The sequence below is a fragment of the Typopeltis vanoorti genome, chromosome 9 (assembly GCF_054136105.1).
Source record: "Typopeltis vanoorti isolate ZY-2024b chromosome 9, IOZ_Tvanoo_1.0, whole genome shotgun sequence".
Lineage (NCBI taxonomy): Eukaryota > Metazoa > Arthropoda > Arachnida > Uropygi > Thelyphonidae > Typopeltis > Typopeltis vanoorti.
Window position 1 is genome coordinate 71,570,512 of NC_143557.1, and position 27,445 is coordinate 71,597,956.

The 27,445-nt window shown below is 37.4% G+C and overlaps 1 protein-coding gene across 1 annotated transcript; it reads right to left on the reverse strand.

Moving 5' to 3' along the window:
- Dnaaf6 (Dynein axonemal assembly factor 6) lies at positions 1-27,445 on the reverse strand. Its single transcript, XM_090398109.1, has 3 exons — positions 27,249-27,445; positions 18,139-18,457; positions 1-249 (listed from the first exon to the last, which is right to left on the reverse strand). Exons 1-3 carry the CDS (start codon positions 27,443-27,445, stop codon positions 1-3), a joined length of 765 nt encoding a protein of 254 aa, XP_090254235.1.

Genomic DNA, 27,445 nt, shown 5'->3' on the forward strand with positions numbered 1-27,445 from the left:
TCATTCATATTCTCTTGATAAAAATAAAGTTACACTTAAAATCTTAGTGTTCTCATCCCATTCTGCTTTTCCTTTCTGAGGATCTACAGGGTGAGGTAAATATAAACCTAATTTATATACTGATGTCCTACAGTCTAAAAACTTTTCAGTAACATCTAATTGTATGTCAGATTGATTAGATACCTTGGATAACTTGATACGTATTACCATATTTTCACAGCTTGCAGTACTTGGTCCTTTATTTCCCATCTGTGGAATACAGACACACACATTTCAGGTTTGTTATTTTTGTTTGATAGTAATTTTAACAGTTATTGTAAGATTACTTATATATAAAAAAATCCATTTTTTCCCCTTTAAAGTATGTTTAAATACTTAGTATATCAAAGCATATTTCTTTATCTTAAAAGTTGTATTCAACTAAATAAGCATTCAATTTCTAACAACTAATTTTACAATAACATTACTCACAAGAGAGCAGTTCACCTGCTGGATAAAACTTCGATTGATTCAAGTATAGTAAAATGCAGTTGTCATATTAATTGGAGTTTAGAACTTAAAAACTTCAGCAATATACAGTAACTCAGATCAACTTAGGCAATGGTACATGATACATTTTATGTTACTCATAAATGTATACTGGATAAAGGAGATTCATATATGATATTATATGATATGATATATGTACTACCATATGGACTGCCTAAGTTAGTATAAAGTTGTGTATACTTATTTTTATTTTTTAACAACTTATTTTTTAATGATAACACTGACTGTTTGAAGGAGTGATATTCAATTGTTTGTGATGATGCAAATTTGGGAAGAGAAGTGATATCAAGCCATGTCCATTCGGGAAGATTCAAGTAATCTGGTAACACTGAATGATAAAGTGAGATTGCTTAATGTTGCTGAGCTACATGTTTTGCAGTAGAAAGTTTAAAACTGCTGTGCTGTTTAGCATATTGGTGAAGCTGTACTTCAGGAGATGAATGAGATACAGGAGTGATAGTTAACAAAAACTTGAGGCTTGATGGGGAATGGGGGAGGTGTTGTCCATTAATGATGGAGCATATTATGATGATGTTGCTATGACATGCTATTATACTGACAAGCAAAAATAAGGAGATTGTCATTCTGCTTTATGTTACATGGTTGCTCAGACTCCACTGGGACCACTGTACATAAAATTGGTTGTCTGATTTTCAGGTGAGCAAACATATGAGAAAGATTTGGGAAGGATGATGGAGAGATGAATAGCTAATATAAACTCTGAAATACTAATTGTGAGAGAATATAAACTGCAGAGATTAGTGGATAGGTGATATGATAGCAACATTTAAGATAGTGAAGAGATTTTAATATATTAATTATTATTCAGAATCTCCATGGAGTCACAAACTCACTATGGGCACCTCATCTTAGACAATACAATGTATCATAATGTGTGATCAAGGGTGAGAAACAATAGCATGAGGCAGTGACAGATTCAATGGTACTGGTAAAATTAGGGTAAAATGCTTTGGGGGAGGGAAGTGGAAGGTATGAAAAAGGAGTTGAAGAACATGAAGGGATAGATAGAGGATTTCAGCAAAGGAATAAGAAGCAGGTTTTTTGCATAGAGTGCAGTGAATGATTATAATGCACTGTCTAAGAGTGTGGTGACTTCAGAGAATGTGAATGTATTTAAGGCACAGCAGGATGAGCTGTGTGTGATAGAGGGATCTTCCATGATAAGTTGCTGACTTCATGAAGATGACATTGACTTGTAGAAGTAAGTTCCACCATATAAGGTTCTGATTAGGCCACATATGGACTCCTTTGCACAGATTTGGTTCACCTGGTTTTCAAAAGGATGAAGAGATGTTGGGGAGAACAAGAGGTCATCCCTAGAAGCTGTATAAGGAGGGTGAGCAAGGGAGTGAAAAGTAGGTTTTTTTGCATGGAGAGTTGTGAATGATTGGAATGCACTGCCTGAGAGTATAGTGTCTGCAGTGAATTTGAATGTGTTTAAGGTGTGGTATGATGAGCTGTGTGTATGACAAGAGGGATCTCCTGGTTGAATCTGTGACTCCATGGGGTCTTAAGGATAATAACATTCTTGGACTTCAAAAACACGTATGATCGATTACTATACAACAAGCTGATGTACAAACATAGGAAAGGTGGGGATGGATAATAGATTGGTCAGATGGATAGGGGATTAATAGGAGAAGAGCTGTTTCAAAAAGGAAGGTAATCATGGTATGCTGCAGGGTTCTGTTCCTGAGTCCCGACTGCTTAACTTAGTTGTTAATTATATTCCATGTAGGTTGACAGGGTATATTCCACTGATAAGCAAAATTGGAAAGAGTTATAAAGAGTGATGTTGATGTCAGCTCCCTTCAGATTTAGGTATACTTTATACTTTAAATCTATGAGTCTCAAGGGAGTGGAAAGATGGAAAAATAATTTTTTTATTATTATTATTATGTGACACCTCCAGGGAGTCAAAAGACTCATCGAGGGAGGGCATCTACTCTACAACTCTCTGACTCCACCCACTACAACTAACAGCAACTACACCTATCACTTACCACTAGTATTTCCAAAGACAATCACAAACATCCATGCCCACAGCAGGATTCGAACCCACAGCCTTTTGGCTGAGAGCGGATATGCTAACCACTCAGTCGACCAGGCCAGCATTTCATTACATAAAGGAGACTTCAAGATTTAAGTTGCAAATTATTGACTGATCAGCAACTCAGGAGTGGTGTTAAAGGTTTTGGAGAAGTTGGTTAGGGGAAAAATCCAGAAATGAGCAGGTAGGAATGGAATTCCATATGGAGGGCAGCAGTGTTTTGTGAAGGGTAGGACATATCTCAGCAGTGTACTCACTTTTTATAATAAAGTAACAGCTGAGATAGATAAAGGTAATGGCTACATGGTGATACTTTGCAAAGGTTTTTGACAGGATACCATTTGAAATTCTGTTACCTAAAATGAAGCAAAATGGGTGCAACTTGGTGATGTGGATAAGAGGGTGGCTGATGGAAAGATATAAGACAGTGGTCTATTCAGGAGTTGAGTGGTAGAAGACCTGTACCTAGTGACATGCTGCAGGGCTCAGAATATAGGCCACTGCTTTTTTGCTAATTTGTACATTAATGATATAGAACATTATCTGAGGGGAAATATTCAGTTGTTTGTTGATGAAGCAAAATTGACTAGAGTAATAATCAATAAAGATGATGTTAAAATCTTGCAAGATGATTTAAAGACTGGCAGCATGGGCAAAGGAGAATTGCTGTCAATTTAATGTGACAAGCTTAAGGTTATGCATTTTGGGATGAAAACATTATTAGGTGTGACTACATTGATGGAACTGCACTCCAGGAAATTGATAAAGCCAAAAATTTGGGGATGTTTGTGGTTAGAGAGAGTTGAAGTTCAGTGGGCATATTGCAAAAGTGGCTAAAATAGCTTACAGGATTACCTGGTTATTTTATTGAAGAACACCCTGACAAGCAGAGAAAAAAGAGGCTGTTATACGTCTTGATAAGGCCCCATCTAGAGTACTGTGCATAGATCTGGCTGCTTGATTTTCTTGAGATGAGGAAGACATGAGTGACCAAAATGGTGCAGGTCTACAGAAGGCTCTTTATGAGGATAGGTTGAACATCTGTGGGTCACAGAAATTGGTTGATAGGGAGAAAAGGTGGTGAAATGATAGAGACACAATATACTTAAAGGTTTTTCTAAGACATAATGAGGAAAATTTTCAGTACAGGACTGGTGTGTGTTGGGAAGGCAGGGGAGGGGGGAAGAGGAAGAACTACTCACAGGAGTCATCCCTGGAAATTAAGCAGGAATGCAATAAGCAAGGATGACTAGAGTTTTTGCTTGGAGAGTGACTAATGCATGGAATGGGTTGCCAGAGTGTGTTGTGGATGTCATGTCCGTGAATCAGTTCAAAGAGAAGTATGACAGATATTGTACAAATGTTGGGTAAGTGTTTGGCATACAGTTTAGGATCACTCTCGATAACTTTAAAATTCCATTATTACCTGTGTGATAATACTTATTATTACCCTAAGACCCCCATGGAGTCAGAGACAACTCATTTAGGAGGTCCTTTTGTCATATACACACACACACACAGTTCATCATACTGCACCTTAAACACACTCAAATTCTCTGCAGACACTACAATCATTCACAACTCTGTATGCAAAAAAACCTGCTTTTCACTCCCTTTTTCACACTCTCCTTATACAGCTTCCAGGAAAGACCTCTTGTTCTCCCCTGATCTCCCACCATTTTCTATAAAACCTCTTTAACATTTATCCTATAACAACCTCCTTACTAATTTGTTCTTCCCTGATCTCCCACCATTTTCTATAAAACCTCTTTAACATTTATCCCATAACAACCCCTTACTAATTTGTAGGTCTCTGTCATATCACCCCTCTTCCTTCTATCCACTAGACTCTGTAGATTGCATCTTTCAACCTTTCCTCATATTCAACTTTCCAGAAATCAGAAACAACTTAGTCAGTCGCCTCTGGATCCTTTCCAACATTACTTCGTCCTTTTGAAAACCAGATGACTAAATCTGTGCACTGTAGTTCATGTGTGGCATAATCAGAGCCTTATACAATGGAACAAGAATCTCTTTACTTCTACAAGTCAGTGTCCTCTGCATCATTCCCAGAATTCATTGCATTGTCCTCACAATTTTGGCAATGTGTCCTCTAAATTTTATATCCTTATTCACCATCACCCAAGATCTCTTATTTCCTCCACATCCAACAATATATCCCCACAAAACATAAATACCACATCCCATTTTTCTTTCCCAAATTTTAAAACTTACATTTTGCAACATTGAACTGGCATCCCCACTCTCGTGCCCATTCACTCAAGCTATTTAAGTCTTCTTGTAAGGCCCCAACATCTGCTCTACTCATCATAGTTCATCCGAACTTTGCATCATCTGCAAACAACTGAATATCCCCATCCAAATCCTCATCAATATCATTAACATAGCTAAAACAGCAATGGCCCTACAACAGGCCCCTGAGGCACACACTAGTGACTTTCCTCTTTTGGGATATTGCTCCCCCATATGCAACTTGCTGATACCTATCAGATAGCCTATCTCCAAACCAATGCACTAATCTAATATCCAACCCCATCTGCTCTAGTTTGACTATCAACTTATCATGTAGTAACCTATCAAAAGCCTTTGATAGGTTACTACATGATAAGTGACAGCTTCTCTGTCTAATGAAGCTGTCACCTTACTGTAATAAGTAAGTAGATTACAAAAGTAATGATCTCCCTTTAGCAAATCCATGCTGTCCATTAAAGATAATACCATTATTGTCAACCCAATTTTGGATCCTGGTTCTCACCAGGATCCCCCAACACTTTAATCACACACAGGTAGGCCTATAATCTGATCTTTGAGTTCTATCACCTCCCTTATGAAGAAGTGCAATCTTTACCTCCTTCTACTCCTTTGGAACTCGACCCACTGCAAGACTCATATTAAACAAATATGTCAAGGCAGATGCCAACTCCCTGGCACATTCTTTCAAAATACGTGGTGATATGTTATCAATTCCTACAGCCTTATTAACATCAAGTTTGCTCAATTTCCCATATACCTCTTGCTCACTTACAGTCAGTCCCTGCTCTTCCTCCTTATTATTAACTGCTGTCATACTCTGCATGATGTCACATTCACAAGAATGAAAGACCTTTATGACTGCTCATTAAGCATCTCAACTATATCCTCTACAGCAGCTGTTCTTATACCATTTTCTTCAATCAGTGTCATCCTTCCATAATCATTCTTTTTTTTTTAGCTAATTATTTACTACATATCGAAATAACTCCCTAGGATTCTTTTTAGCTTTATTAGATACTTCACTTTTGCCAATTACCAATTAAGTTGCCCTCCTTGCCTGTTCTTTGTAATACTTGTAGAATTTATTATTACAACTCTTCTTATGTTGCTGCTATAATGCCTTTTAACTCTGCATCTCATGCTTAATCTCTTTATTCATCCATTTCCAACCTACATTAATACATCTGCAGATGAACTGCAGGTGAAAAAGAGGTTACGGAAGAGATATAAGGAGAGGGATGGAGAGAACCCAGGCCAGAAGAGTGACTAGTATGGTAATGAAGGCAAAACTGGAATATGAGAAGAGATTGGCACTAAGATCCAAAGAAAATCCTAGAGAATTTTTTAGTTATGTGGCCAGTAGGAGGAGAAATGACTGTGAAAGAAATGACATTGTGGGATAAAATGGGAATAAAGTGACTGATGCAGAGGACATAGTAGAGTTGTTCAATGAACACTTTATTGGAGTATTTCATCCTGGAGAAGTAAGTTTTAATTTAATACTAGAGAGGGATACTCGAGGTTTAGAGGTGCAAGAGAAGAGTGTGTTCCAAATACTGAGTACTCTGAATGTCAGTAAAGCTGTGGGACTGGATGGTATTTCACCACAGATTTTGAGAGAATGTGCTAAAGAACTGACAGCTTCATTGACCTGGTTTCAATGTAAGTCTGGCTATGGGAAAGGTACCCAAGGAATGGAAGAAAGGTAAGATGGTGCCCGGTGCACAAGGGTGGTAGCAGACTGGAAGTGTCTAATTATAGGCCAGTTTGTGTTTCATCAGTAGTTGTTAAGATCTTGGAGAAATTAGTGCAGGACCATATACAGCGTTGGGCAGATGAGGGTAATGTTACCTGTGAGAGTCAACATGGATTTGTTAAGGGACACTCTTGCTTTAGTAATATGATTGCCTTTTATAATAAAATGACAAGAGCAGTTGATGAAGGAAAGGCATATACTGCCATTTTATTGGATTTAGCAAAGGCATTTGACAGGGTGCCACATGATAAGCTGATATTTAAGTTGCAGCACATGGGTTTAGATATTGGGTTAAGCAACTGGATTCAGGATTGCTGTCTGACAGACATCAGAGAGTTGTGTATGGTGGGGTAGCATCAAGGAGGCAGAAGGTTACAAGTGGGGTCCGACAGGGCACAGTACTGGGACCTGTATTGATTAACCTTTATATATCAATGACATTGTCAATGGATTTCAGGGGGAATATTCAATTGTTTGCAGATGATGTGAAGCTGGGAAGGGTTAGTAGTAATAGTGTAGATGTGACAGCCCTGCATGAGGATTTGAATAAACTAGACAGATGGGCAAATGAATTAGGGGTGTCGATTTAATGCTGCAAAATGTGAAGTCTTGAAGTTTGGGATACATCAATGGGAGGCTGCATACTCGATTGGAGGAGCTGTACTGGAAGAAATAGGGGAGACAAGAGATCTGTAGGTGATGATTGATAGAAAACTGAAATTCAGGGAACATATTGCAAAGGTGGTGAAAGTAACCCAGAGGATTGCTGCAATACTGAGAAGGACACTGACCTGCAGAGATAAAGTAGTTATCGTTCCATTGTATAAGACCCTGATTAGACCACACTTAGACTATTGTTCTCAAATTTGGTCTCCAGGATTTGAAGGGGATAAATTAACTGTGGAAAGGGTACAGAGGTGGATAACAAAGATGGTTTCAGGACTGTACAATGTTAGTTATGAAGTTCTGATGAGGGAATGTGGACTGCAGAGTTTGGTAGATAGAAGAAGGAGAGTGATATGATTGAGAGTTTTAAACTGTTGAGAGGTAGGGGTTGACACTGGGGAGTTCGTTTGCCTTAGTGGAACAGTGGGAAGGAGCGATGACAAGGGGCTATCCCTGGAACTTGCAAAAGGAAGCTGTGAGCAAGAGGGTGAGAAGTGGTTTCTTTGCATGGAGGGTGGTTGAACCGTGGAATGCATTGTCTGATAGAGTGGAGAGAGAGAGAGAGAGAGAGAGAGAGAACAAGAATGGTCAATGAGTTCAGGGAGTGGTATGATAGACTTTGTGTTTACTAGGAAGGACCTCACACAATGAGTCTTTTGACTCCATGGAAGCCTGAATAATAATAATAATAAAAATACTCATACTTATATTCATATACTATGATTACTATCACAAACCGGAGACAAAATAGTTATGTTTTTTAACTGAAATGCCTTCTCACACTATAATCAAATCTAACACTTTTGACCTCGAGTTCCTTCTGTCACATGCTGCTTGAGTAAGTTGTATCACAACAGCTCAATAACATTTTCATTCTTCTCCCAATCAATATTTGGATAATTAAAGTCTCCTATTATGATTACTCTTTTTGCACCCATCTTTTCTATTTGTTGATACATTTCTTCATCACTAGCAACTGATCTACCAGGTCTGTAACAACACCCCACTATGTAATTGATCTTGTTAGATTCCACCTCACACCAGATGGTTTCAAATTCAATGTCATATGAATTACTGTTACTAGTACTATAATCACAGTTCTCAATGAGAAGTGGATTCATGTCATCCGATATCATTAACAGCACACTCCCTCCTCTCCTATCCTGTCTATCCTTCCTAAAAATACTGTACCCTTCAATACCAGTTAGTGTCTGATTCTGATAGCAAGGTCTCACTAATACCTACATTCTGAGGTCCCAACATATTGACCAAGGCAACAAACTCTACTCCAGTGTTTCTGATAATCCTAGCATTCATGTATTGACATAATAATCTACCTGCATGTTCTTTTTATTTTCTGTTCTTTTTTCATCCTGCTGGCTTTCATCTTGCACAAGATATCTTCATATATGTTGCCTTCCTCAGATCTCCTAATGAATTATTCAGGCAAGTTGTACATCTGCTAATGACATTCATATGACAATGACATTCTAAACCTTATTGTCTGATTACAATAATAATAATAACAGTAATAACTTTTTTACAATTAAAAATCTATTAAACTAGGTAAAATAATCTGGCAGCTATTGAAAAAAAGCTTAGAAATGGAAGAGAGTGTACTGATAAGGAATCAGAGACGACAAAGGTGACATGAAACTGAAGATAAGAATATCCTGGATGTCTGGAGTAATTTATTATTATTACATCCTCCACTGATTCAGCAAACTCATAGTAGGAGGTTCATTCAATGGACAACACATCTGTGATATTGAATCTTAAACTGCTTAACACTCCCTGCATTAACAACATATTCTGGTAATGCATTCCATTCACTGACAATTCTCCATGTAAAAAATCTACTCCTCCCACCCCTCTTCACCACACTCTTACACAACTTTTAGGGATGGCTTTTGGTTCTTACCCTCTTAACTTCTACACTTTTTATAATCCCCGTGGATTAATCTGATCAAATCCCCTCACTAACTGAAATGTCTCTATCATACCACCTCTTTTCCTCCTATCCACCAAACTCTGTAATTCACATTTATTCAACCTCTCTCTCTCTCTCTCTCTCCATAGCTAGCATTCCAGAGTCATGATATTGTTTTAGTCACTCTACTCTGACCAGTAGCAGCCATACATAAGCATTGCGATACTGCAGCACTCCCAAGGAAAAAATTAAATTTTGTTTGTGTTTATAAATAATAACAATGCTTACAACATTATATAAATGCAGTACAACATGTTAAAGATTACAGTTTATGTTTTGACATTGATTGAATAGTTAATAATTGGAATTGTCGATTAATGCTTTAGATTATGAAACAAATGCACTACGATATAACGCAGATATTCGTTTGCGCTTGTCATTGCATGTTACATCATTCCCACACTGCTCAAACAGCAGTGTATTTTTAGTATGCTTATGCGCCTTATTTCTGTGAGATATGAACCGTTTATTATTGGTGCTGTGCATGGTGAACTATTTTTTGTAAATCTTATTTTATTTTGTTAAAATAACAATTATTTATTTATTATAGATACAAGGCTATAGATATAGATTATGACTAGTGTCACTGTTGAAAATATGAAAAGAATTATATTTTTTCAATTATTGTTACACAAATGCACTGCGATCTAACGCCAATATTCGTTTGTGCTTGTCATTGCACGTTATGTCATTAGATACACTGCCGTTTGGGCAGTGTATCTTATGCCTGACTCGTTATTTCTGTGAGATATGAAATGTTTATTATTGGTGCGTATTCATGGTGAACTATGTTTTTGTAAATCTTATTTTATTTTGTTAAAATAACCTAATTATTTATTTATTATAGATACAAGGTTGAATTATGACGAGTGTCACTGTTGAAAATATGAAAAGAATTATATTTTTTCAATTATCGTTACACGAAACAAATGCACTGCGATCTATCTAATGCCGATATTCTTTTGCGCTTGTCATTGCTATTGATACGAAACTTTTATTATTGGTGTTTGTTCGTGGTGAGGATGAAATAGTTTTAATAAAACAATTTTTATATGTAAATTTATTTATTAATAAATTCGTTACTGATTAGGAAAAAAAAGTTTTTTTTTTTTTTGTATATGCAGCACCCCCACTTAAAATAAATTTTCACCGGCCGCCACTGTCTCTGTCCCTCTCCAATGTTTCCACATCACATTGAGAACCAGGTGTCCAAATCTGAGCACTACAGTGATATGACCTGTGCTTTATACAGTGGCACAACCAACTCTTTATCCCTACATGCTAGAGTACTTCGTATTATAGTGGCACTGCAATGTGCAGTCGTTGCAACACTTGTAAAATGCCCTCTAAACTTCAGATTGCTGTCAACCATCACTCCCAAATCTTGAATCTCGTCCATTTCCTGCAATACGGACCATCAACATAGTACACAGCCTTATATTTCTGACCTCCAAAATGCAACACCTTGCACTTATTAATATTAAAACTACAACCTCCTTTGTCCAAGTCAAAAAGTCTATTCAAATCTCCCTGAAGGGAATTAATATAAGCAGTGCTACTTATAATTCTCTCCAACTTGCATCACCAGCAAACAACTCAAGGTCCCCAGTCAGTCAACATGATATATCATTTATAAACAAGTTAAACAGCAGGGGCACAAGAACAGAACAGAACCCTAAGGCATGCCACCGGTTACCCTCCTTTTTTGAGATACTGCTACATCATACACAACTTGCTGGTATCGTTCAGAGAGCCAATCTTTGATACCTTGAAATCTCCAATACTTGGAATTACTTTGAAGGACTGTTAAACAAAACAAGCAGTGACAGAACAGTCATAGGAAATATTCAAGAGGAATACCAACAGGAGCACATATCAATATTTGAGGTAGAAAAATCTATCAGTCCTGAAATGTGGAAAGGCAGATGGAGTAGATATCTGACCAGGAATGCTCAAATGTGGAAGTGTAAAAAAGTTTTACATTGGCTATACAGCATTATACAAAGAGCCCAGTCAAAAGGTCAATTTCCAGATGATTGAAGTAGTTCCCTCATAGTTTCCATCTATAAAAAAGGGAATAAAGAACTGTATTTGAGAACTACAGAGGAACTCTACTAAGTGTTCCATGTAAGATTTGTGCAGGCTTACTTAAGAAGCTGAGAAAAATTGTGGAAGAGAAACTTAAAGAACAAGCTGGGTTCAAGCCAAATGGAGGTGGTCCAGATGAGATTTTCACTTTACAACCAATAGTTGAGAAATTATGGGAATATAAGCACTGAATACAGACAAATCGGCCTTGAGAACAGAAGCAATTTACAGACAAATAATACTAGTGGTGGTGGTGGTGTAGGTGATGATGGTAGCAGTGGTTCAGTGTAGATGGATTAAGTGATAGAAACAAAGAGTTGTACAATAGATGCCCTCCCTTGATGAGTCTTTGGACTCCTTGGCGGTGTCATGTAATAATAATAATAATAATAATAATAATAATAATAATAATAATAATAATAATAATAATAATAATAATCTGCTACAATTATATGGGGATAAAATGGAACATTATATGGAGCATTGCTGTAAGTGGCATTAAATCTGATATTATAATCGGAGATATCAAACTTGGCTCTTTGCTTTATGCAGATGATGTTATACTCCTTAACATATCTAGTGTAAGTCTACAGGATTCTCTAAATGAATTGAATAATAGCTGTACCAAATTTGCAATGAAAATCAGCAATAAAAAGACCAAAACTATGAAAATAGGCAGGAACATAGAAAATTTCAGCTATATTCTTAATGGAGAACCCAGGTCTGGCAGAAACGGGCATTCAGAGCACGCGATGCATGCAGGCGCCGCTAAGAAGGGGGCACCACTGCCGGGGCACACATGCTCGGATCGTTACAGGGGTGCATAGATAGAAATTGCATGCGGGCGGCAAAGATCCTAGCGCCGCCACTGGGAGAACCTATAGAACAATTAAAATATTTCACCTACTTAGGCATAGCTTTTAGTGAAGATGGCAAATTAAATTATGGATCTGAAAGTTGGGTTAGAATAAAGCACTTGATCAAAGATTAGAGACCACAGATATGAGAATTCCAAGAAAAATTAGGGGAGTGAACAAATAGCATCAATGGCAGATTCATATTAAAAATGAAGAAATTAGGAAGGAACTTGACATTGTTAGCTTTCAAGAATGAGTAAGCAGGGCTAATCTAAGGTTGTATTTTCATTTGAGCAGAATTTTTTCCTGCCTGGGTGGCATGAAAAAGATACCACCTTTACCATGAGTTGCCACAGTCCTGAAAATACTTCAGGTGCAAACTTTGTTTCCTTACACTTGGATAAAGGATTAAACCAAATATATAATTAGACCAAGATCTAGGTAGATTGATTTAGTCAGAAGTGCTTTAGAAGACCAAAATGTCAGACACAACTATATTGGAGTACTAGCAAGTAATAGACTAATTTGAAGGAAAATAGCTGATAGGAGAATAGTAATATAAACTTAATCAGGTAGTGCTGTCACAGTAGCCTGTACATCTCTTGACAGTACATAGCAGAAAATTGATGATGATGATTAAACTAGGTAGTATACAATATAAAAGGAACTGCATTATATTAAGTATCATTATTATTTTTACAACATAATAGCAATAGTAGGTATATGGAGAGATTATTGCTTTCTGGGCAATGAGAATGTTTAGGTAGAGAAACTAGATTTGTTCAAGGAGGATGGTAGAAGCACTGCCTTTTGTGGGGGAGAAAAGAATGGAGAGGAGCGTTATTGATGATAGCTGATGAACTGCAGCCAAGGAGAATAGAAGTTGAATTGCAGGATAGTGAAAAGAGCATATTTGAGGCTATTTGGTGTGAGATCGAGGCTAGCAGAACAAAATATACAGTTGGGTGCTACTATAGACCAGGTGATGGAATAAATGATGGAGATAGTATGCATAGGCAAATAGGCTCAATGAGTGGAAGACAGGTAATTATTATGAGGGATTTTAACTATGATAACATTGATTGGAAGGAGAGGACACATGGGAGGAAGGAAATGGATTTTATGCAGTTACTAAGGGATAACTACCTGAGACAGCATGTAATGGAATATACTAGGGTTCAAGAGTGCTTGACCTGTAATTGCATCTGAGAATTTGACTGTAATGAATATGATCATGTTGCCACCAATTGGTGAGAGAGTGATCATAAGGTGATCTTTATTTAGCCACCTCCCTTGACCTGGGAGGTGGCTAAATGTATGGAATTTTCAATTAAGAGAGGGTACATGTGGAATTACCAGGCTGTTAAGTATGACAAGCTTAGGAGATTGCTTGGTTCAGTGCCATGGTATGTAAAACTGCAAGGGCTGGATGTCCATAGAGCATGGGAAGTGGTCAAGGAGCATTTGCAGGAGGTAATGGCTGACTGCATACCTAGAGTCCGGTTAGTAAATCAAGTGGAGGTTAAATGGATGAATAACACCATTAAGCTTGAGCTGCAAAGAAAGAAACAACTGTGGAGGGAATTTAAGGAGAAAGGTGACCTGCAAGCACGCAAAAAGTATAAAGAACAGGCCAGAAGGGTAACTAGTGTGGTAAGAAAAGCAAAAGCAGATTATGAAAGGGAATTAGCAACGCAAGCTAAAGAGAATAGCAAACAGTTTTTTCGATATGCTGCAAGCAATTAAAAGAAAAAATGTATATGGCAGAATGATTTTAAGGAATTCTGATAGTAGGGAGGTAACTGAATCAGTTGAAATAGTGGAATTACTGAGCGAGCACTTTGCAAGAGTATATCATCCAGGTGGTGATATTGCAGGAATGAAAGAACCAATAGCTGATACAGGAATTGAGGTGAATGAAATGGAGGTGAATAGTATATTACAAAACCTTAATTTGAATACATCTGTGGGATTGGATGGTATACCAGCTTGGGTCTTATGTGAAGCAGCAAAACAATTGTCAGTGCCCTTGACCATTTGTTTAATTTGAGTCAGGTCTGGGTTAGTCCCGAGGGGGTGGAAGGAGGTGAAAATAGTTCTATTGCATAAAGGAGGCTCAGTAACTTGCTCACGTTTTATAACACAGTGACGGCTGAACTGGATAAGGGTAATGGGTTTACAGTGATACTGCTGGACCTTGCTAAGTCCTTTGACAGGATACCATGGAATTCTAATCAGTAAACTGCAGCATATGGGGATGGATATAGGGTTGGTGAGATGGATAGGAGGGTGGTTGATAGTTATTCAGGAGTAGAGTCCAAAAGAAGGCCTGTGACTAGTGCTGTGCTGCAGGGTTCTGTTCTTGGACCCCTGCTGTTTAATTTGTTCATTAACGATATATGAAAGGATCTAAGATGAACTGTTTATTTGTTTGCTAATGATGCAGAGTTGGGTAGAGCATTAGTGAATCCACATGATGTAAAAATTTTGCAGGATGATTTGGATAGATTGGAAGACTGGGCTAAGGAGAATGGATGCCAGTTTAAGTGTGAGGTTATGCATTTTGCGGTGAAAAGAATAGCAGCAGTATACCACATTGGTGGAACTGTACTCCAGGAGATTAACGAGGCCAGGGATTTGGGAGTGTTGGTGGACAGGGAGTTGAAGTTTATAGGGCACATTGCAAAAGTGGCTAAATCAGCTCATCAGATCACTTGGTTACTGAAGAATACTTTGACGAGCAGAGACAAGCAAGTTATTGTTCCTCTTTATCGAGCCTTGATAGCACCCCATCTTGACTACTGTGCCCAAGTCTGGGTGTCAGGGTTTCTTTTTGATGGGGAGGAGGTAGAAAGGATCCAGAGGCGAGTGACTAAGATGATAGCTGGTCTATGGAATGAGCCTTATGAGAACAGGTTGAAGATCTGTGGGTTGCAGAAATTGATTGATAGGTGGAGGAGGGGTGATATGATTGAGACATTCAAATTACTGAAGGGTTTTTACAAGATTAATTCAGAGGAAATTTTTCAGAACAGGTCTGGTGGTGAGAGAACTAGGGCCATCCATGGAAACTGGGCAAGAGTGTGGTTAGCAAGGGTGTTAGAACTAGGTTTTTGCTTGGAGAGTGGTGAATGAGTGGAATAAGCTGCCGGTGTCTGTTGTGGGTGCCACGACTGTGAGTGAGGTCAAAGCAAAGTATGATAGATACTGTGTGGATGCTGAATAGTTGTTCTGGACATGATGTTTAGGGCCTCCCTCGATGAGTCTAAGTACTCATTGGAATTGCCCGTAATAATAATAATAATAATAATATATGGGCAAATGCATGATATACTGCAGAGTTAAATGGAGTCTGGAAGGAATAATAATAGGTATAGAAATGCTAACAATGAAGTGATGTTTATTTATACAAATGCCAAGAGTGGCAGGAATAAACGAAGTGAAAAGTGGAACTGATTACATCAGCCTGTCCAAAGATTACCAGAATCAGTGAAACATTGGTGACAGAAGATGATGTTCTGATGGGAATAGAAATAGAAGGCCACAGCATGATAGAAAGGACAAGTAGCAGTGGTGGAGAGTTACTTGTGATAAGCAAAGAGCTGTGTTCTCTCGGAGTGTCTAGAATTTGGAAGGAAATGGCACTGACAGTTTTGAAAATGCATGGTATGAAGTCGAAGGGGGGGGGTGAACAGGACAAGATATTTAATAGGGTGCTGTGTAGACCAGGGAACACAGAGGGTGATGATCATTAAATGTTTAGGCAGATCACAGTCAAAGCATGTGATCATTATGGAGATTTTAACTATAGCAGTAAAAATTAGGCAGATGAGAAATAGCATACAGCAGGAGGGAAATAGAATTTCTTGAATTCTTGAGGGACAAACGTCTTAGATAACATGTAGTAGAGAGAACAAGAGGATCAAAAATTCTAGATTTGGTTTCTGGATCAGAGGATCTGACTGTAACCAAGATATATGTTTTGTCTCACACTGATAAGAGTGACTATGCAGTGTTGATTTAGAGGCTGAAGAGACATAAAGAAGTATCAAGGAGAAAGAAATTTATGTGAAATTATAAGGCAGTTGACTATAATGAGCTTAGAAATTAACTTGGGGCAGCTCCATGGATGGAAGAATTATAAGGGAGAGATATCAGCAGTGCATGGGTGATAGCATGGGGGAAGAAATAATCATTGGCAAATTGCATTCCTAGAGTGAAAAAGATAACATGATTTGGTTTAAAGTGGATAACTAATGAAATCAAATAGGAACTGCAGATGAAAAAAAGAAGTTATGGAAAAAAGTATAAAGAGTGAAAGGTGGAGAGTAGTTGCATAAGGAATATAAGATTAAAGGTGGAAAGTAACTAGTATAATAAGGAAGACAAAAATAGAATATGATAAAAGATTAGTACTACAGTCCAAGGAAAATCCTAAGGTATTCATTGTAGGAGGAGAAATCATTGTGGACAAATGACCCCTTTAGATGGAAAGGGGGGGAGAATGAGTCACCAATGCAGAAAACATAGCAGAGATGTTTAATAATCATTTTATTCAAGCATTTCATCCTAGAAAAGCAGGTTTTGTGCAAGGGTTGAAAATTCAGAAGTGCATAGAAATACTAAGAACTGTGGAAGTATTTCTGGATGGTATTTTACTGATTGTACAGAGATATTCAATTATTTGCCAATGATGTGGAGCTTGGAAAGGTTATTAGTAATTGTGCTAATGTTTTTGCCCTTCAGGTGGATGATGGGAGACTGCATATTCTATTGGTGGATCTATACTAGAGGAAGCAAAGGGTCTTTGAAGTGAAAGTCAATAAAAATTTGAAATTCTGGGGACATATTATTATTATTATTATTATTATTATTATTATTCGTGACACCTCCAAGGTGTCCCAAGACTCATTGCGAGAGGTCCGTCTCCACCACTACACAGAACCTCTACTACCAATCATCAACATTAGCGCCATCTACTACCCACCACCACAGCTAGTATTTTTTTGTCTGTAGATTGTGTGTGTTCTGAAGGGCCAATTTGTCTGTATGCGGGATGAAAAACTCAAGTTTCCGGGAGAAAAAAACCTGTTACCATCATATGAGATTGGCTAATATTGCAAAGGTATGAAGCTCTGATCAGGCTGATCCGGATTATTGTGCTCAGATCTGGTCACTGGGATTTGAAGAGGATAAATTAACTTTGGAGAGGTCACACAGGCAGGTAACAAAAATTATATCAGAATTTTACAATGTGAGTTATAAGGATAGATTAAGGACATGCAAACTATAGAGTTAAGTGCATAGAAGACAAAGAGGTGACAGGATTTAGATGTTCAAACTGGTGAGGTATTTAAAAGATTTACAGTGTGGGGGGGGTGTTTTCATATAGTAGAACATATAGTAGTAGTAGTACTTCCATCCCTGGAAGTTGCAAAAAGAGGTGGTGAATAGGATAGATTTAATATAAGGATAGTAGGATAGATTAAGGACATGCAAACTATAGAGTTAAGTGCATAGAAGACAAAGAGGTGACAGGATTTAGATATTCAAACTAGTGAGGTATTTATAGGATTTACAGTGTGTGTGTGGGGGGGGTTTCATATAGTAGAACATATAGTAGAACTTACATCCCTGGAAGTTGCAAAAAGAGGTGGTGAGTAGGAGAGTAAGGAGTGGCTATTTTGCATGGAGGGGTTGGATCATGGAATTCATTGCCATCAAGATGGTGAACAAATTTAATGAATAGTAACAGACTTGGTTGTCTAAGATGGGATTCTTGCAATGAGTCTTGTGAGTCCATGGATGTCTGGAATAATAATAATAACAACAACAAATATTCCTTAAAGAACTTTGAAAATTGAGCTAGTTGACTATTATTTGATACCTGAAGATAAACATCCTCTGTTGAGACATTCTGTTTATATATAATTTCATATTCAGGCTGTTCTCTTGAATCAGTAGTATCATCATATTCTGCTCCTTCATATATTTCTTCTTCTTCCCAAATATTTTTATGATGTTTTGTCTCACTTCTTGTCAAGTTTTTAGATACATGTTTTTTCTGAGGAGATCCTATGGAAGCTGGCCCAAGGGATGATGTAACAGTTTTTGGCTTAAAATCATCATCACTATCAGAGTCTTCAGTAGTATGAAGGAGTTCAGCTAGTTGAAGTATTGAACTTCTGGATAGTTCCATTGTTTTTCTAGAATAATTAAAAATAAAATCTGCATAAAATAAATGCCAAGTGAAGAAAATGTATTATTATTATTATTATTATTAATATTTAGGAATTTCATGGAAGCTCTTATAACTCGTTACTCATTACATCCACACTGACTCCTATAATACCTATCATACCATTTCTTGGTGGAACAGAGGGAAGGAGCTATGACAAGTTACGAAAGGAAGCTGTGAGCAAGATGGTGAGGAGTGGTTTCTTTGTGGTGAGAGCAAGCATGGTCAATGAGTTCAAGGAGTGGTATGATAGACTTCTTTGTTTCCTAGGAAGGACCTCCTACAATGAGTCTTTTGACTCCATGGAGGTCTGAATAATAATAATAATAATAATAATAATAATGATAATAATAATATCATTTCTTTAACTCAATTGATGCATTCGCAACTACCTCAGACAAATGATTCCACTTGTTTACCACTTTCCAAGCAAAAAAAAAAAAAATCTAGTTCTCACATCCTTAATAACCACCACTTACTCAAATTATTATTATTGTTATAACCTTTTAATATGTTATATGTTTCTATTATATCCTCTCTTTCCTATCAGCCAAATTTTGGAGCCCATAATCCTTTAATCTATTCTCTAAGTGAGCATTCTACTTCTGAATCTTTTTAAAAAGTTCCTTATTCCCACAAAACCCGTGTGATCCAAATAAGAGCCATAGAGTCATGATGTCATAATATCATCATGCTGGTCTGGATGGCTGACCAATAGGCTGCAAATTTGAATACAACAGTGGGCATGGATGTTTGTGAATGTTTTTATATGGGGAATGAATTTCATCAACTTGTGTGAGACTGCTAGCTCATTTATTAGAGGCCTAAAGTGGCTTGAAAAAAGTTCCACATTTGATTTCGAGAGCAGGGTTTTCAGATTTAAAAATAAATAAAAAATACAAATATATATATATATATATATATAAATTAGTAAAAAAAAATCATTAGTTTGCCTATGACTGCACTATATGCTAACAAAACTTTTTGTGGGTTCCCATCCACAAAAAAAAATAAAAATAAAATAAATAAATAAAAATCAAGGCTTTATAAAGTGGAACAATGGTTCTTTATCCAGTATCTCTATTTGTCACTGAATTTTTCAACATTATTATTATTATTATTATTCAGGCCTTCAAGGAGTCAAAAGACTCATCGTGGGAGGTCCTTCCTAAGAAACACAAAGTCTATCAAGACTCATCGAGGGGAGGTCCCCCCCCCCCCCCCATGAGGTCCCCTCCTTAAACTTATTGACCGTTCTCACTCTCACTACTCCCTCAGGCAATGCATTCCATGGTCCAACCACCCTCTTGCAAACAGTTTCCTTTCATAACTTCCAGGGATGGCCACTTGTCATCACTCCTTCCCGCTGTTCAACCAAGTGAAAGAACTCCCCAGTATCAACCCTATAACCACCTCTCAACAGTTTAAAAGTCTCAATCATATCACCTCTCCTTCTTCTATCCACCAAACTGCAGTCCACATTCCCTCAGCTGATCCTCATAACTAACATGGTACAGTCCTGCAATCATCTTTGTTATCTGCCTTTGTACCCTTTCCACAGTTAATTTATCCCCTTCAAATCCTGGGGACGAAATTTGAGAACAATAGTCTAAGTGTGGTCTGATCAGAGACTTATACAAAGGAATGATAACCCTTTTATCTCTGCAGGTCAGAGAATTATTATTATTATTATTAACATCTGACCAACATGAAGTCAGAGACTCATCATGGGAGGTGAATCACCACTATTGCACACTGATTCAATGTGTTTACATTGACAACAAACTCAGGCAATGCATTCCACTTACCAACCACTCTTCATGCAAAAAAACTACTCCTCACTCCTCTGCTCACACCCTCCTTATACAGTTTCCAGTGATGGCCTCTTGTTCTACCTCCCACTCTCCCATTCTATGAAAAATCTCTTCCATGTCAACCTGATAACAACTCCTGACTAGCTTATATGCCTCAATCATATCCCCTCCCTTCCTCCTATTCATAAGGCTTTGCAACTTACATCCTCTCTCTCTCTCTCAATCTATCCTTGTACTCCACATTCCAAAGAACCACTTTTGTGAATCTTCTCTGGACCCTTTCCAACATATCCTTGTCACAATGAAACTCAGCAACCAAATCTGTGCACAATAATCCATGTGAAGCCTCATCAAGGCTTTATACAATGGCATCATCATCATTATTATTATTATGCAGACGTCTTCAAGCTCACACTGACAATATTCACGTAATGCCTATCTTATCTGTCTGTAATTCTGATCTGACAATTCACTCCCAACTACTTCCAAGCAAAATTCTAGTACTTACATCCTTACTCATCTTTTACTTAACGTTCTGAAGGGGGGTGGGGGTTATCACCTTGTTCTCTCTCTCCCTCTTCTTCCTTTTCTTCTGATTTTGCACTGAAAATTTCTTCTCCATCTATTATATAAAACCTTGTTAATGTATGACTTAAACAGTAGTAGCTTGTGCTTAGAGCCTTGTGGCACACCACTGATTACTTGTTTTCTCCTAGATTCTCAACTATATATTACTCTCTATAATGTCTGTCTGTCAATTATCCTCTTATCCATGACACCAGCTTCATATCCATCCACATTTGCTACAATTTGTGTAATAGCTTCTCAAGCAGTATCCTGTCAAATGCTTTTGCAATGTCCAGCAATATCATGGTATAACCATTTCCGTTATTATTATTATCATCCAGGCCTCCATGGAGTCAAAAGACACATCGTGGGAGGTCGTTTTTAGGAAACACAAAGTTTATCATACCACTCCTTGAACCCATTGACCGTTCCCACTCCAACCACTCTCTCAGGCAATGCATTCCAAGGTTCAATCACCCTCCATGCAAAGAAACCACTCCTCACCCTCTTGTGCACAGCCTCCAGAGATAACAGAACCATCACTTTATTATAGAAAGTAAGTAGATTACTAAAACAAAACTTCTCCGACAGAGCTATGCTGCTATTGTCCATAAGGCCATTTACAATAACTGAGAAATCTTCAACACAATGGCCACACAGGATAGCATTATAGGATGATAGTTTTTTTTTTTTTTTTTTTTTTTTTGTGCACAGAGAATGCGAGTTTGAAATCCAGCAAAAATCAGCAGTGATTTTTTGTTACCCTCAGGATTACATCTCTCACTATTACATCAGTCTTGTGAGTTATCTTCCTCAACTATGCAAAATGTATCTTTTGAACCCAATACTGTTAGTGCTAAATAAAAAAAAGTGTCAGAGTTCTGAGGTGTTATTTGCTACACATCCTGATAATCCCTATCCCCAGCCCTCATTTGTAATTTATAAATTCATAGAAAAAAAAGCAATACATTTGATAGCATTATATATAACAATTTAAAATAATATTTTCTCAATGTTAATAGTTTGAAATTTACTTATTATTGTTAAAAATACATCTAAATATCTAAAAAAATGGTATTAAAATACCATTTTTTTAGATATTTAAATGGTATTTAATATTATTATTATTAACATCTGACCTCCATGTAGTCAGACCATGCCTTAAACTGATTCAATGTATCTACAATCACAACACACTCAGGCATTGCATTCCACTCACCCACCACTCTCAATGCAAAGAGTCTGCTCCTCACTCCTCTGTTCACATCCTCCTTATACGGTTTCCAGAGATGCCCCCTTGTTCTATCTTCATTTTTAATTCTATGAAAAATCTCTTCCATGTCGACATAATAACAACTTCTGACTAGCTTATATGTCTCAATCATATCCCACTCCTCCTCCTCCTACTCACGAGGATTTGCAGTTTACATTCTCTCAATCTGTCTTTGTACTCCACATTCCAAGATCACAAAAGTGACCATCTGACCACCTTTATGAATCTTCTCTGGACTCTTTCTAACATATCCTTATCACCATGAAAACCTGAGGACTAAATCTGTGCACAATAATCCATATGAGACCTGATCAAGGCCTTATACAATGGCATCATAACCTCTTTAGTTCTGCATGTTAGGGTCCTCCACATCATTGCCATTTTCAAATGTGACGTCTTCACAACTTGCAGAATATAGCCTCTGAATTTCAGGTACTTGTCCACCACCACTCCTAGATCTCTCATTTTCTCTACTTCCTTTAAAGTTTCCCCACCAAGTATATACTTTGCATCCCATCATTGCTTACCAAATTTCAAAACCTTACACTTTGCAACATTGAACTGACAGTTCCGCTTACCTGCCCATTCATGAAATTAAAGTCCAAGATATTTGTCACTTTCTTATAGTACATAAGTTAGTAAAACATGATCTTCCTTTACCAAATTCATGCTGATAACTACAGAGAATACTACTGTTATCAACCTATTTCTGTATATTAATTCTCACCAGTCTTTCTAGTACCTTCACCACAACTCCAGGTATACAGATTGGCCTATAATTTGTAGCCATACCCTTATCCACATGTGTAGCCACAACCTTTATGCAGTGAAACAATATTACTTTCTTTCCACTCCCTTGGAACTTCTGCTGTTGTAAGACTTATTAAACAGGCATGTGAATGCTACTACCAATTCCCTGGAACATTCCCTTAAGACACATGGTGATATGTCATCAAATCCTATTGCCTTATTGACATTAAGATTATTTATACCTCCTACTCACTCACAATTAAGCCATCCTCTCCAATCTTCTCTACACTTGTTTCTCATGATTTCACCCTGATGAGGATGAAACACTCTTATGAATTGATCATCAAATACCACAACAATGTGTTCTGCAGAAGTTACCATTCTACCATATTAATATTGTTGTTATTATTATATTATTATTATTACTATTATAGTGAGATTTGACTAACAGCAGATGATGTAGTTACAGGGATAGAATGTGAAGGGTTTAGTATTTTCAGGGAAAATAAGATGTGAGAGAGTTATTGCTGATGAAAGCAGATGACTTGCAACCAAAAAGAATAGGAGACAGGCAGGAGGGTGGCAGTTAATTTGAGGCAGTCTGGTGTGAGATCAAAGCCAGTAAGACAAAATATGTGGTTGGTCACTGCTGTAGACTAGGGATGATCTAAAAGACATGTATTAGCAAATTAGTACAATGAGGGCAGGTCAAATGATTATTATGGAAGACTTCAACTATGGAGATATTGATTGGAAGGAAGAGATATCACATGGCAGGAAGCAAATGGAATTTATACACTTACTGAGAGATAATTATTTGAGGCATGTGATGGAGAAGACTTGTGTGCAAGAGTATTGGACCTGGTCATAGGATCAGAAGAGCTGTATATAACCAAGGTGGCCACAATGCCTCTGATTGAGGAAAGTGATGTGCAATCTTGAATTGGGAGATTGTAAAGAGTTTTATGCAATGGCATGAAGAATTCTGTCAAGATGAGGTATATGGAACTACAAGGCATGCGATATTGACAAGCTGAGGAGGAAGCTTAAAGATGTCATTGCATACCCTGCAAGGGAAGGATGTCAGTAGTGCACGGAAAATAGGTAAAGGGTATCTAGAGTAAGCAATATTAAATTGTATACCTAAAGTAAGGTGAGTTAATCAGGTAGAAGTTAGATGGAAGAGTCAAGTACAAAGAAAGGAAGAAAAAGAAAATGCTGTGGAGGGTCTATAAGGAGAAAGGTGACAAGCAAGCTCATGAACAACACAGAAGAATCAGGCAAGAAAGGTGACCAGCATGACAAGGAAGGACAGAATCAGATTACAAGAAGAAAGCTGAGTAGGCCAAAGGAAATCCCAAAGAGGTCTTTTGTTACATGACAAGTAAGAAGAATTACTATGGAAGATTAACCTTAATGAGTGCTGATGGTCACGAGGCAAAAGAAGCAGATAAAATAGTTGAGTTACTGACTGACCACTTTGCAAAAGTATATCATCCAAGTGAGGTTACTGCTGTAATATATGTGACAGACACTGATGTGGGAACAGAGGCAGATGAATTGGAGATTCCTAGGATATTGAGGAATCTGAATGTAAATACAGCTGTGGAATTAAACGGGATATCAGATTGCGTTTTGCAGGAATGTGCAAGGCAAAACAGAGGGCAAAAGAATTCCCCTCCATAAGGGATATTCTAAGACTGCAGTAGCAAATTATAGACCAATTAGCATCTCAGGCGTGGTGGTAAAAGTATTGGAAAAATTGGTCAAAAAGAGAATTCAAGAATGGGTAGATAAGAATATGATACTCTATGAGTGTCAAAATGGTTTTGTGAAGGATTGGTCATTCCTTAGTAATTTACTGACTTTTTATAATAGAGTGACAGCTGAGTCAGGTAAAGGAAATGGCTACACAATGATTCTGCTGGGTTTTCAAAGGCATTTGACAGAATACCACATGGAACTCTGTTATGCATATTAGAACAAATGGGAAATGGATACAATATTGCTTATGTGGATAAGAGGGTAGCTGCTGGACAGATCAAAAAAATGGTATACTGAGAAACAGAGTAGAGATGAAATCAGGTGATTAGTAGTGACAACAAGGTTCAGTGCTAGGACTTTTTTTTTTAATTTGATTTTTATGACACAAAGACATCGAAGGTCATATTGCACCAGGACGCAGGTCACAGCAGTACATATGGTAATTTGTTAGTAGGACAATCACAAACATCAATTCCCTTGGTGGGATTCAAACCTGCAGCCTCTTGTCTGGAGAGTGGATACACTAACCTGCTAATCACTTGGACAACCAGGCAGGCATGCTATTACTACTACTGTTTAATTTGTAGATGAAAGATATAGTTAATAACATGAAAAGAAATATGTTGAAAGTTTTATTATTTTGTTGAAATAATTTATTATGAAAAGAAATATTCAGTTATTTGGTGATGCAAAATTAGGTAGAGTAATAGTAGATCAATGTGATGTGGACAGCCTGCAGGATGATTTAAATAGGCTGTCAGTATGGGCAAAATATAATAGGTATCAGTTTAATGTGGAGAAATGTAAAGTTATGCATTTTGGGATGCAAAGATTACAAACTGTAATCTTTGTATGTTTGTAAACTGTTCCATCAATGTAGTTCATTGATGGAACTGTACTCCAGGAAATAGATGAAGATAGGGATTTAGGGGTGGTGGTAGACAGAGAGTTGAAGTTTAGAGGGCATACTGCTAAGGTAGCTCATACAATTACTTGACTATCAAGGAACATACTAATAAGTAGTGAAAAGGAAGTTGTTATTCTTCTTTATAAGGCCTTTATACGTCCACTGGATTAGTGTGCTCAGATCAGGCCTGGGTTTCTTGGGGATGAGGAAGTGGTGGAAAGGATTCAGAGTTGAGCAACAAAGATGGTGAATGGTCTGTGGAATGTTCCCTATGAGGATAGATTGAGGATATGTGAATTGCAGAAGTTGGTTGATAGGCAAAAAAACAGGGGATATTATAGAAACATTTAAATTAATTAAAGGATTTTATAGGATTTATGCAGGGGCAATGTTTCAGAACTTGGGTAGAGAGGGAGGGGGGGGGACAAGAAGTTATCCTTGGAAATTGAGTAAAAGCGTAGTTAGTAGGGATATAAGGACCAGATTTTTCACTTGGAGAGTTGTGAATGAATGGAATGGGTTGCCAGAGTCAGTTTTTAGCACTTGAATTGGTTCAAGGAGAGGTATGATTGTGTGGAGAGGTTGGGTCTCCTGTGATGAGTCTTCGGACTGCATGGAGGAGCCTGTACGATAATAGTAATAATAATTATTATTATTATTATCTTGCTTGACCTCCATGGAGTCACAAGACTCAATGTGGGAGGTCAACACTGATCAGTACAAAATCTATCAAACTGGTCCTTAAACTCATCCACAGTTTTCACTTTCACCACCCTCGCAGGCAATGCATTCCATGCTCCTACCACTCTCCATGCAAAAACTTATTTCTTACCCTTTTACACACTATTTTCGTTTGTAACAAAGGGGGAATATAAACATATTCCCCCTTTGTCTTCTATCTATCAAACTTTGCAGTCTCTATGCCTTCAGCCTATCTTCAACATTACAGCCTGATATAATGTTTGCTATTGCTTTCTGCACCTTCTCCAAGGTTACTTCATTCCCTTTAAATCCTGGTGATTAGATCTGAGTACACAAATCCAGATGTGGTCCAATCAAAGTTTTATACAATGGGTCGTGGTCAATGTCCACCTCAATATTGCAGCAGTTCTCTGAGATGTCTTCACAACCTTTGCAATATATCCTCTGAACTTCAAAGTTCTATCTACAATCATTCCAAGATCCCTTGCTTCTTCTACTTTTAGTATAACTCAACCAAGTGAGTATGAAACATCGCATCTGTGAATCCCAAATTTTAAAACCTTACATTTAATTGCTTAAACTGATATCCCTATTCATTTGTTCTGCCTTTTCAGTTTATTCATATCCTCTTGAAGGGTTTAAACATCAGCCCTATTATTATTATTATTATTATGTGACACCTCCAAGGAGTCCAAAGACTCATCAAGGGATGGCACTTACTTCTACAAATCTCTGCCTCCACCACGATTACAACCATACCGAACTGCCACTATCATCATTTACACTAAAGCTATCAATGCCTACCACTACTACCACCATCACTAGTATTTTTTGGTCTGTAAATTGTGTGTGTATTCTTAAGGCCAGTTTGTCTATATGCAGGATGAAAAATCCATGTTTCTAGGAGGAAAAACCCTGCTATTTATAACTTTCTATAAATTTGTAAATTATAAATTTATAATTACTTATAACTCTTTCAAACTTCACATTATCATCTGCAAGCAACTGAACATCTACCTGTAGTCCTGTGACAGTATTATTTACATAAAGATTGAAGAGTAATGGTCCCAGTACTGAACTTGTGAAACTCCACTTGACTGCTTCCTCATATACAATTCTGTGATAGCTATCAGAAAGCCAAGCACTAATCCAATCTACTAGCCTGATATCCAAACCCAT

What these genes read in the sequence shown, in the direction of transcription:
- Dnaaf6 (XM_090398109.1), bottom strand. Translation starts at nt 27,445, where the DNA reads ATGGGTTTGGATATCAGGCTAGTAGATTGGATTAGTGCTTGGCTTTCT. An exon ending in CTTGCAGATGATAATGTGAA is followed by an intron (nt 18,458 to 27,248) that starts GTTTGAAAGAGT and finishes TAATTATTCTAG; the next exon opens with AAAAACAATGGAACTATCCA. An exon ending in CAGAGGATGTTTATCTTCAG is followed by an intron (nt 250 to 18,138) that starts GTATCAAATAAT and finishes TGTATTCCACAG; the next exon opens with ATGGGAAATAAAGGACCAAG.